The sequence below is a fragment of the Brachionichthys hirsutus genome, chromosome 12 (genome assembly GCF_040956055.1).
Source record: "Brachionichthys hirsutus isolate HB-005 chromosome 12, CSIRO-AGI_Bhir_v1, whole genome shotgun sequence".
In the NCBI taxonomy this organism is placed as follows: domain Eukaryota; kingdom Metazoa; phylum Chordata; class Actinopteri; order Lophiiformes; family Brachionichthyidae; genus Brachionichthys; species Brachionichthys hirsutus.
In genome coordinates, this window is record NC_090908.1 from 9,104,990 (window position 1) to 9,117,251 (window position 12,262).

General features: G+C 45.3%; 1 protein-coding gene across 1 annotated transcript in view; it reads right to left on the reverse strand.

The window, feature by feature from the left end:
* myo1b (myosin IB) overlaps positions 1-12,262 on the reverse strand; it is a 41,161-nt gene continuing 28,899 nt past the window's right edge. Inside the window, exons 14-32 of the mRNA XM_068746777.1 lie at positions 11,244-11,348; positions 9,939-10,001; positions 9,591-9,791; positions 9,109-9,335; positions 8,810-9,010; positions 7,828-7,921; positions 6,952-7,101; positions 6,779-6,847; positions 6,591-6,677; positions 6,179-6,265; positions 4,969-5,055; positions 4,145-4,231; positions 2,653-2,727; positions 2,392-2,526; positions 1,982-2,088; positions 1,752-1,884; positions 989-1,141; positions 306-436; positions 1-211 (exon numbers count right to left, since the gene is read on the reverse strand). Of these exons, the coding sequence (XP_068602878.1) occupies positions 79-211; positions 306-436; positions 989-1,141; positions 1,752-1,884; positions 1,982-2,088; positions 2,392-2,526; positions 2,653-2,727; positions 4,145-4,231; positions 4,969-5,055; positions 6,179-6,265; positions 6,591-6,677; positions 6,779-6,847; positions 6,952-7,101; positions 7,828-7,921; positions 8,810-9,010; positions 9,109-9,335; positions 9,591-9,791; positions 9,939-10,001; positions 11,244-11,348 (2,325 nt within the window). The 3' untranslated portion in view covers positions 1-78. The remainder of the gene's footprint in view (positions 212-305; positions 437-988; positions 1,142-1,751; positions 1,885-1,981; positions 2,089-2,391; positions 2,527-2,652; positions 2,728-4,144; positions 4,232-4,968; positions 5,056-6,178; positions 6,266-6,590; positions 6,678-6,778; positions 6,848-6,951; positions 7,102-7,827; positions 7,922-8,809; positions 9,011-9,108; positions 9,336-9,590; positions 9,792-9,938; positions 10,002-11,243; positions 11,349-12,262) is intronic.

Consider the following 12,262-nt stretch of genomic DNA (forward strand, 5'->3'; position numbering starts at 1 on the left):
CAATGAGGTGATGGTTCTTCAGACAAGAAGTTGGGTTTGCTGTTAAAATTGACTGGGCAACCGGGAAAGGGAGCTGCACTATGCCGACGACGGCACCAACACCTCCAGCAGGCGGTTGTTCTTGCGCTTGCAGGATGCACTGTTGCCATTCTTAGAGACTCCCTGGATGAATTTGACACACACTTTGTCCTGCTTGAACTGCACCAGGAACCTGTAACACACACAAAAAACAAATTCAATCAACACTATCCAGCTGGATGACGAAGGACCAGAGTGACCGGATCGGACTCTCCATTCGCTCTTACTCATCTGAGATGTCAATGTTCAGTTGCTCCCTGTCGGCAGCCACGGCTCCAGTGCGGTGGAGCTTGGTGATGATCTCGATTAGATGCTCACTGCTGAGTAAGAAGTCTCCTTTGATGGCTGAAGCCGAGCCCTGAAGTAAAAACACCAAAATGAAAATGTTGCATCCTCGAGTCCCCTGAGGTCAGAATTTAATGTTCACGGCTTTTGCTTGTCATTTTGTGTTTGCATCTGCAGGCATGATTTTGTGAAATATTTATTTGCAAGCATTCCTCACTTATATTCAATAATAAATCTTTAATATTCATTAAGGAAACCTCTTTGAAACCGTTTTTAATGAGCACCTCCTCTGGTCTGGGATCTCCCACCAGCCTTTGAACCAACAGCACAATTTTCATTTAGTCAATGAGGGTAAATCCTCTTCAGTTACTCGATGCTGAGCGTATGACTTGCAGGCTCCTGGAATATTACGGAACGTTTTAGATCAGCATCCATTGACTTTTAGATGCTATTTTTATTCGGAAAACTGAATGCCTTTTAACAGCATAATTATCTCACCTGAGGGTTAAATGAGAATCATTTAGACTTCTGTCCGTAATAAATGTGAATAAAAACTCCCCCAGACGAGAGCAACCCTAAGACTACTCATCATAAAGCTCTTCTCACGACAACAGGTCTCCCTTACCTCTTTGAGTCTGAGGGCAAAGAAGCCGTCGGCCTGGGTGCTCACCGACACACTGTCCAGGTCCAGCAGAGGAACGCTGGTCTTCACCTGGCCCGTCTTTTGGTCTGCCAGGACGACGCTCTTCTTGGTCAGCAGGAAGATTCGAGCGGTGCCCTGGAAACCGGAGCAGAAACGGGTTCATCCTGATGCCTGCATTTGGAATGCTGTCTAACATTTTTATGTCATAATTAGTTGGTTTGGTAGCAGAATTTGCAAAAACTGCTGGATGGATTTTAGATATCAATCAAAAGATGGGCAAGGAAATACATTTAGATCAAATTCAGGAGTTTTTTTTCTTTTCTATAATTCTTTTGAAAGAGCGAGAGAAAGAGTACTTACATTTTTTTTTTTAAAGTAATGTATGATCATGGGCAGGACAAAACAACACGAGTATACAGTATGTACATCAGTAGTAGTTGTGCATTTTTTTATGTAAGCTTTGAATATTAGGTCTGTATAACAACAAAACAGGATAAACCTGAGCAGACATGTCTGAAATAATGACTGTTGAGATTTAAAAATAAATAAATGGGGCTGCTGCACAGCTGGGTGGAAAAAAAAAACCTGGTCGATAGATTTGGGCTCCAGTAAGCCGGTGTAGAAAAGCCCCCAGAAGGTCAAACGACAGTTCACCGCCGAGTAACCAGAGCTCACGGCTTGGATGTCAACTCACACATCAAGCGGAGGGAATTGAAAATCCTGACGTGTGAACAACCTTTCTTACCTTGCCGTTGGCCCTGTTGATCTTGTTGACCACATCGGCCAGCAGGACCTTCTCGTCCATGGCGCTGTTGAGCTTTTGATATTTGGGGTTTTTGCTAATTTCCAGGTAGTCTCCTTTGAAGGGCTGGTTCACGCTGAGACAGAACAGAATCGGACGAGTCGCATCAGAGCTCCAACACTTGAAATGAAAGATTTGCTAATCTTTTGCTAAATTTGGATTTTACACATTACCTGCTTGGGTAAAGAGCCTTTTTGTCCTTAAAGATCTTACTGGCCTCCAGCTTCTCCTCATAAACAGTCTTCCTCTCCTCTGTAAACTGGTTCCTGTATTTCTTGCACTGAGCGTACAAACACACAATACACGCTTTTAATATCTTGTACTTGCCATTTTTCCCAACCGTTTTCTGCACTATGGATCTTTGGATGCACAACTAATATTCTCTGTAATGTTTTATCAATATTTATTGAGCTTGCAGTCTCAGCGGTTCGTAATTCTGGCTGCCCAGTTTCAGACCCTCGTTTGAGTAGAACAAATTTGTAACATTTAGTAAAGGCTTTAAATTTGATGGCCAGTAATTATTAGTATAACAACAATGACGGGAACAGACATCAGTGAGGGCCTCTGGCTGAAAGTGACCAACCCTCCAGTGATGGAAGATTCTTCGCAGCTCTTTATGGACTCCATCCAGGAAGCGGTAAGGCCTGTTGGGCCACTTATTGTCTACGGGTGACATGGGGGGCATGTTGCTCTTCAGATTCAGGAAATATTTCTGCATCTGGAAAGACACACACAAGGAAAGGATTGCAGACTGAATGTCTTTCTGACAAATAAGAAGCCGATAATCTCCTTCACACAGGAAGAAGACTTTTTACGCCTTGATTCGAGTGAAGTGTTGACTTACAATTCTCTGGATGGTGAAGTCGTAGATCTTCTTGCCAGCGTTTGCCCTGAAGAATTTTCTGTACTCCCTGCGTACCTTTTACAGCAAACAAGTAAACAATAAACAATCCATAAATTATGCATCTGCGTACATTATCGTAGGGAAGAAAATGATTGTTAGACAGCACTGGGGTAAAATACAATGGGTTAGCCACAAACACTGAACATCTGCGACACACAAAGTGAACGGCAAAGCTGCCGGGATTAATTTAAACGGGAATGGACTTATTTACTGGAAAGTCAATGATGGTTATGACAAACGACCTTCATCCTGACCTCAATTGCGTAAATGAGTGAACAGGTGCACGGGCGTGCAAGAACGGCTCAATTATCATGATGAAAAGATTAACATGGCAACAAATGGCCAGCGCAACGACAATTACATTATCTGGAACTGGACAGTTGCACAACATGGAATGGCCCAAAAATTAGGGCGCACGAAAACCCGAGACACCTGAAGTGAGAGAGTTAGTGACACGTAGTTGAGCAGACAAAACAGAACGGCATCATGAGGGGTTAGTCGCGTGTCGGGAAGAACAGAGAGAACGCACGAACTAACACAAAGCACCCTGCTATAATTATCCAAAATTAAACTGTGGAATCACACAAGAATTAGTTTGCTACATTAAAACTTTCAATTACCTTCTTCAAAAAATAATTACAGTTGGGTAGGCAGCGCAGCGGGGAACTTTGAAACTCGTGACCTGCTTTCATTGTTTCGCTGCTAAACGCCTCAAATGAAATGTAATTTCCTGGATAAACTAGTGTAAGTGTGCATGGAGTTTATGTAAGGTATGTGCTCCAGAAATAGCTGAAGGTTTTTAGGAACCACAACCGACACCACCATCTACGTCACGAGACGTGTATCACGCACGGTGGCAAGTCTGCACTCGGAAAGGTGGCCGCTGAGGCAAACTACAAACACACCGGTCGTTAAAGACCATTTTCACCATCTGTGAAAGAACCGCTGCTCCGAATATGAAAAGCTTCTGGAGTCATGAAAAGAAAAGCGACAGATGGACAAGATATCCGAACGCCATCACCGGCTACATCGCCCAAGACACGGTGCCGACTCCGATTGTTGAGAGTATTCGGGAGTTGTTTCAAACAACTTTAGATCCTCGTTAGACAGCTTGGATGGCAACGTTTCAGTCGATTAGTTCTGCCTACAGACAACTCTGTCCTATTAACAAGCTACTGCAGTAGAAGAATTATATCAGGACAATTTGAAGGACCTCCCCATTTACTGGTATCAAATATCGCACCTATCGAGATGTAATATTTTGTCATTGCATTGCATTAATATAACACAATCATGCAGTAAAACACTGGGTTAGACGCTGGCTTCCTGCAGGGATGAACAAAAAGGAGACGGTTGTGGAGGATGAGGAGGGTCAGAGGGTGGTGAGCAGGTGACTCGCTTGGGGATGGCTGCGCCGTGGGCCCGTAGGTACCTTGAGTCCCTGCCAGTAGGCCCAAATTACAGCAACAGCATGCTTGCGCCTGGCCCCTTCCTTCAGTCTCCTCAGCTCCCTGCGAGCCTGTTCAAGGGAAGGGCGGGAAAAGACGGAGTGTGAGGACAAATAAAGAAAGAGAAGATGAAGAGGGAGACATTTTTCTGCCCCGAGGTCCGACCCACACACATTCACTGTACAGCAGCCGTCTGCGACCATTGCAAGGCTAAACGTACAGCTCTGCTGTTCCAACTGTAATTATGGCACACTGTTTGACATTTGAAAATATATTAATAAAACTTCTGCAAGAGAAACAGATGAGGAGGTTGTTGTTGTTTTTTAGTTGGCAGGCGAGGGGCAAAAAGTCACAAAATATGGCCGCTTGCCTGAAGAGATCTGAGCAGTTTCAGCTGCAACAAGACAAATAGAGCTGCAATACAAAAGAGAAAATATGCACAAGATGTAGTCATGCAAACAGCAGGCGGCATGCTCTGGGGAGGCGGAAGGTAAAAACACAACCAAACACCTGATCTGAGGGGTGTTTGTAGCTTCCAGGCATTTTTAGGTTAGCAACGCAAAACCTTCACTTGGAGTGAAGAAGCAAAACCTTGAGCAGAAAAAAAGCGTCAAATGTGTTAGTGAAACCTCACCTCGCCATCCACTGCAAGGATGTTGCCTACCTTATTAAAGAAATGCCGGTAACGGCTTGAGCATACCAATTGTTATGTTGAGGGTCTTTTTTTTAGGGGGGGGGGGGGGTTATAAGTAGGAGGGGTTCGGCGGGGTGATGGAGACAACACATAGTCAACACGCTTCCCAAATACCTTGGTGCCCTGCCAGCCGGCCCAAATGACCGATACGGCACGCTTATTCCTCGCCGCCTCCTTCAGCTGACGCAGCTCTCGCCGGGCCTGATCAAAAGCGGGGGGGGTCAGTTGCGAAGGAGGTTAATCTTAATTGTCCCAGGAGAGGTGCCGGTACTTAGTAGGTGTGGAATCAGTATTGTGAGGACAACAAAAAGACTCGAGGAAATGGGACAAAGGGTGTGACATGTGGGCAGCCTTAAGTGGGCGCTCCAGTTCTGCAACTGCGAACGTGCGGATAATTACTAAATTACCTAGACCCTAATAAAGATGCTGGCAAATAAGAAGCACTCACGTCCGCCGAGGACAAAGTTCGCTCCTGGAGTAATCTTTAATGGTGCGTAAAATGAGCCATAACGGACAGTTATCAGCGGGCTGCCAGACCGTGGAGATAAGAGATTGATTGCTAATAACTAAAACACATCTCCCAAGATGAACGCAGGTACGTCTGGCAGGAGACTGGCACGTCGAAGACGCCAACGTCTGGCCCCGTGATGCTTATGATACACAGCCACTGTGGCGTTTCAACAGAGCACCACAGGTGCCATCAGCCTGCAATGTTTCCACATTTATTTATTAAGAAGTTCCTGGTGTTTTGATGTTGCCGTCATTATGCTACACATATTCCTCTCAGCATGAGCCCGAGCAGATGGCACAGTGAAAATGATCTGCGTGGTTGAACTAATGAGACTACAGGAGAGGAGGCGAAGAATTTGAAACACTGCGTCGGATAGCAAAACCAAAACCAAGGGCAATTATTTAAAACTTGAGCTGCGTAGAAATATCCTAGCGGCTCTTTTTTTTTTTGTAGAACTCTGGTTTCATATCTCTATAGCCATGAGTGAAATCAAATGTTCAAAAACAGCCTTCTTTTCACTGGGCTTGATGCACCTGTGAAGCAGGGTCAGGTTACAAGGGTGCAACAATCCGATGTGACAGCAACAAAACAATAGAAGGAACAAACAAGGATGGAGCACATTAATAAGGGAGACGGGTAACGGGCAGGACTGGAATTTAGGTTTATTCGGAGGGGCTGCTACTCTATGATAGGGTCATTTGCATATTTCTATCAGACAGCATCATAGTGGGAATGTGAGGGGACGGGACATGGTCAACACGGATGACAAGACAGCCGGGACAGAGACACGCTATGGGCTGGGGGTTGAAATACCTTGGTTCCCTGCCAGTATGCCCAAATTACCGTCACGGCATGTTTATTCCGCACTTCTTGTTTTAGGCGTCTCAGCTCCATCCGAGCCTGGCGGGACGCGGTGGGCGTTACGTAAAGGCAGGTTGAGGATGTGAGGAGGAGGAGGAGAAGAAACGAGATAGGGATAGTGAAAGAGAAGGGGGTGGGGGGGGGGAAAGTGGCAGTCGTGTGATCAGCAAAAGAAGCAGGAGTAAAAGGCAACCAGTGGAAATGAAGGATAGCTTGGTTGAAGAACTTCATTTGGTCGTTTGGCAGGAACTTTCAACCCCGTCAAGATTTCAAGAGTTGTCGTCCGTCCCCCCCTCTTTGAAATGAATATGAAGCCTGCATCAAACATCTCACTCCGATGCTCATTGCTTTGTATTCCAGTTACCTGGGTGCCGTGCCAGAAGGCTGAAATGGTGGTCACCGCTTCCTTGCATCTCTTTTGATACTTCAGCTCTCTCAGAAGTTTGCGGGCCTGGTGGCCACATGACAAACGGTGAATATCGCATTGCTTCTCATTTCCTGCTACAACAATTGCAAACAGATTTGTAAAAAAACAAACAAAAAAAGACAAACCTGCCATCCTCTGGTGTAGGACTGCACCACGGTGGTGGCGCTCTTAATCTTCTTGTACTTCTTTTGTTGCTGAAAGACAGGAAAGGCAAAGACGAGACTTGAACCACACTCAACGCGTCACTGCCGATGTCTTCATCGTGGTCTGTTGTGCGGCTTTCAGTGCATGTCCTCACAGCGTATCGGCGGCACCATGCTGCCACCACTATCTGGCTCTTCTTCATCAACAAGAACTGTCTGCGGCACTTCCAGCCGCGGTAGATCTTCTGAATGAGTGTGGCCAGGTCTTGCAGGCATTTCCTTCTCCTCTCCTCCAGGAAGAAGAGCTGGAGGGGAAAGTGGAGAGAATAAACTGCTTGAAACAAAACAACACTTACTGCACAGGCATTGTAATATAAACATCCGTAGCGGAGCAAAGAGATCGTAAGGAAAGCTACTTTATTAATGTGAAAGAGACGGGTACACGGAAACTTTGGAGGAAAGTATCTGTAGGTGGAGTATCTTAACAGGTTTTACCTGCATCGTCTGTGAATGAAGATCAGTGTTAACAAAATGCATGAGCAGTGGCTGCAATGGTTGAGCAGCCAAATGAAAGTCTGGAAACACGGATTCAAGTCCGTTCAACCAGACTTCACGATGTGATTTCACAGCTATGGGAGATTAATTGGTGAGATGGAAAAAAAAAGCAATTAAAGAATTAATAAAAAATATTCTCCCAGTATGAGATCCTGCTATTTCTGTTCACTCAAACTCTGCAAGCTTCAGCAGTTGCTAACCTGAAAGAGTAAAGGAGGTCGTTTCCCATGTTAGATGGGACAGCTAAGTGAAACCATGTGTTTTCAGTGTGGTGGTTGCATGCTAATTGCTGAAGTTTTTTTTGTTTTTTTTGGGGGGGGGGGGGTCTAAATGCAGCCCATCCTGCTTAACAAACATCTTACTGTGAGAAATCTGGGCTGCTGAGCACATATTCAGACATTCCAGCACAGCGTGATCTACTACAGTACACAGCAGAGAATTCTGGGATGTGGAGCTGCTTTATCTGTGTTTCCTACAGTTCTGGGGTTCCTGATGAAGATCTTGGAGCGTCCGTATGCGTATTCCTCGGTAGGGATCTGTAGATCACCCATCATTACCTTCACCCCGTCCCTGTGGGAAGCAGGAAGGGTCACGTAAGTCATCCAAAGCTCGCCGCTTAACGTGGTCACAAACTACAGAGAAGCAACTGTACAAAAGCACTTTGAGCAAATTGGACACAGGAGAGAAGCTGGAAGAGAACAGCAATGATTCAAAGGAAAAGGTCGAGACAAAGTTGAAGGAAAGTGCACACAGCAATGGCAGGAGGCCTGCAAAGATACTAATGTGTGGTAGAGCAGATAGGAATCGGTGCTTTTGCCAGCGCAGAGGACGAAACACAAAGTTTGACTGTTGAGCAGCAGAGAAGACCGATAAGGACGAGACGCCCCGACACGCTGCGGTTCGTTTCTGCTGAGAGTAGCGTGTGACATGGTTGCTGCTAATTTCTGAGAAGACATTCAGGAGTTTCATGTCGAGGGTGGAATTGCATAAAATTAGGTTGCATTACACCAACACGGTAAGCAACAAGTAATATTAAAATAGATGTATTTATATATTCACATAAACATAAGTGTTTACATTTGTTTGACCAAGCTGTACATTTTTTTCTCATCTAATTATTTTGCCCCATTTTCAACCTTTATTTTTTCTAGGGAAAGTCATTTTTCCAGCAATAACCTCCTTCCCAGTCACACAGCTCTACACAATCACACCAGGGAGCTGACCACTCCAACTACAGTCTATTAGCGCCGGCCGCAGTCGCTCCGCTGGGAATAGTTTGAGCTTCAGTGCTTTAGTTAAAGACACCTGAGAGTGTTTCTCATTTTCCACACTCTCACAAAAGAAAAAAAGCCTCGGTGGGATTGGTTTTGGCAGCCTTCCAGTGGAATAAAATCCCTCGTCTGCTCCCCTCAGCAGCCCCGCAATTAGCCGACGCTTCAGCGTAAGCACAAACATTACCTGGCAGGCCCTTCCCAGTGGGGCCAGGTCCGCTTGCAGAGCATTTTGTAGCGTTCCAGGCAAGGCTCGTAGGGCTGCCGGAAGGCGTAGCCCGCTCTCCTCACGCGGACATTCTCCATCAGTCCCAGGTAACGCACCTGATGGCGGACCAGAGATTCCGTGAAGATATGGGACGCCTTCTTGTCATTGGGCTTGATGCACCTGTGAAGCAGGTTCAGGTTAAAGGGGAGCACAAAATGAGATCAATTAGACTGACAGGCATATTTTTTATTCAAACCGTATGAATAATGGGGCTTTACCGGATGTAGTTGGGGTTCTTGGTCTTCAGGTTCTTCATCAGCGTACCCACTGAGGCTCTGAACTGGAATCCAGCAGTTGGTGGTCTCTTCAGATTGACTTTGGCTGGATTGCCTTCTGGGAAAAGCTGTTTGATGAGGCTGTGGGTGGCTTTGTACATAGCCTGCGACAAGTCGCGGTACAGGAGATCGTTGTTCTTGTCTACAAAGCCCTCGAGGCGGTACAGCACCTTGATGTCCAGAACAGAAACCAGAAACGACTGAGAAGTATTTTCCTTTCATTGTGCATCATACAAAACACTCTTCTTTCAGCTGTCAGACACTTCTACAAAGTACACACCAATAATTTAGTCTGAACAGATTCATTAATTGATCATGCTACATCCGTGTTTTATTGCCGTTTACTCATTGCGTTCACGGTGCTGTATCTCTCGTCAAACTTCTAGCGTTTACTTTGTATTGTGATGCAGAATAATGTCCCGTACCTTCCCAGCGTAGTGCTGGATTCGAAAGCAACTGTGCGGCAGGCTGTGGTCGGTGAGGAACTTTGAATTCTTGCTGAGGCGACTCTCAAAGTGCTGGTGCTCAGCACAGATGGTGTTCAGTTTGTCCAGGAAGGTCTCATCAGTGACCGTCCCCGGCCTCAGGCACTCCTCGTCCAACATGGCCAAGATTCCGTTTTGGTTCTGCAAGGAGCAAGTGCAAATAAAATGTTTAAAAACAAAAACATAGACAGGCTAAATTGTATTCTTTTTGTATGTAAATGACCTCTGAACCCATGCTGAAAAATGCTAGAAATTTCACACTTGAAAGTGGATTCACAATTAACTCACATTCTCAATGAGGTCGCAGATAGTGGCGTTGTTGAAATATTCAATGTTGGTCCACTCGATGCCCTGTAACAAAAGGAAGGAAGGTCAAAGAGACAATAGCCTTGCCATCATTCAAAAGAGCCAGGGACAGGGACAGTTTTCCCACAGCAGCTCAGCTGACGCAGAATAATGTGGTCGAGGAAACGACCATCAGGCAACGGCAACATCAAATAAGCACCGCGTTGAGCACCTGAAGGAAGGACAGAGATCTACCTCATTAGTGCTGCTCTCACAGCAGCACTCACCAAGGGGGGCAGAATTCATTTTAGAAGAGCTGTAAGAAGAGCTGTAAGAAGCGCGAGACACACGCTGCCTACTTCCACTTTTATGAAACCTGGTACGTGTGATCTAAAGCAGCAACCAATTACACGAGTTCAATAGCAGCTCATCTGCATGAATGAACTTCTGGTTCCTCTATATTTAGGACACATTTTTTCTTGTTGTTCATCGACTCATCTCTTGGAGCTTTGAAAATTAAAAAAGGACTAAAGGGAAACAGGAGGGGGGGGCGAAAGAGAGCTCTGCAATAACATTTCAGACACCTACGCAGGAAAGTCAGATGAAGTTTCTTAAAACACAAAATGAATCTGGAGTTTATCATTACCAAAGAGGGACATGGGGACTTTTATAATTGGAAAAAACAACAACAACAAAACACACACAAAAAAAGAGGGGTGTGGCTTACATGGATAGGGGAGTGGTAACATTCAGCCTCTCTCTAGTGCTGTGGTATTTTCCCATGCAGCATGCTGAATAGAGTCCGGGAGGAGGATATTGGTGGTGGTGTTGCTAGTGTGTGGTGTGTGTGTGTGTGTGTGTGGGGGGGGGGGGGGGGGGGCACCACAACAGAACTCTTAGACACAGAGCTTTCAAAACAAACAGAGCTTAATAGCTCCCACAATGGGGGGAGTGTTTATTCTTGCTGGGGTGACGGATGACTTCCGTCCCTGAGCCCCCACAGAGGGAGAAATGGCTCAGTGTGATGGACAATAAAGACGGGATAGAAGACACGAATGGGGTAGAAATGTGTTTGTGTCAACGGGACAAAGGCAAGCTACACTGAAAAATGTTAACCAGATGAGTGCCATGACCCGGTGTGAATCGGGCCGGCCCGCAGCGATGGAGCGGCCTGCATGTTAGATGAGTGATGTCCAGTTTCAGGTGAGTGAGTGTTTCCATGGACACGGGTGGGGGAGGGGCTTGATGGGGAATGTACGAATCCAGTCGGGGATTATGTGCGAGTGTGAATTGATGAAACAAACGTGCCTCTCTGACATACTCCTCCTGCTCTTCACGCAGGGTCAGCTCGATGAAGATCTGCTGCAGCTTCTCGTTGCAGTAGTTGATGATGAACTGCTCGAAACTGTTGTCCTGTTGGAGACGCAGCGGCAGGAAAACAAAAACAATCAGTTCCAGCCATCATGGAGTTATATTGGAAATTCAAGTTTGATGCCGTTGCCAGTAAAATATTTTTACTTTTTTGTATTAGAGGGGGAAAAATCCAATCCCAATTCAAAAACAGCCAGAACAGTGGATTCAAAGTTCACAAAAACATCAACACAACAGTGATGAACCTTAGTCCATCTTTAGTTTTTTAGTTTTGAATGACTCAGCCTTTCTAGGATGCGCCTTTACATAACGTCACGATAGAATCACCTCTGATCTACCAACTCGTGATCTTTTTCAGCATTCCACAACTCTAAATAAGCATTTAAGAAAAGCATGGAATAATCTGGTTCCTTTTCTTCCCGAGGCGTTCACTTTAAGAAGTCAATACCAATCTGTAATAATGAATAATGAAGGGAACTTGAGTGTCTGTCTATGAAAGACAACCCAAGTGAGGTTATCATCCCAAAAAAAACTTGATCAAAAGAAAGTCCAAAGTGGAATCCAGTTGGATCATAAAATGAAATCTCTAACTCACCTGAACGCGTCGCATTGGCGTCAAAGCTAATAAAAACTGTTAATAATCACCTCGTTCTTCTCAACGGTTCCCCAACCCATCGCTTTGACAACCATCACTGAGCACACAATCATAAATCTGGAGAGTAAACGAGTAATGGCAATAAACCCTTACTGGCGCACCTCGTAAACGTTTATCAGAACAAGTTCATGTTAGAGGCTTCATTAAATATTAAACACATTTACCCATTTAAGCCGGTTTTATTCCTCATGTTTCTCAATTATTATGGCTGTCAATTATGACCATTGAGTGGTGAGTCATGCCGGCGAGCCTTATTGTTTGCAAAGTTAGGTTGACAGGTTAGGTTGGGTTAGTAAAGGAA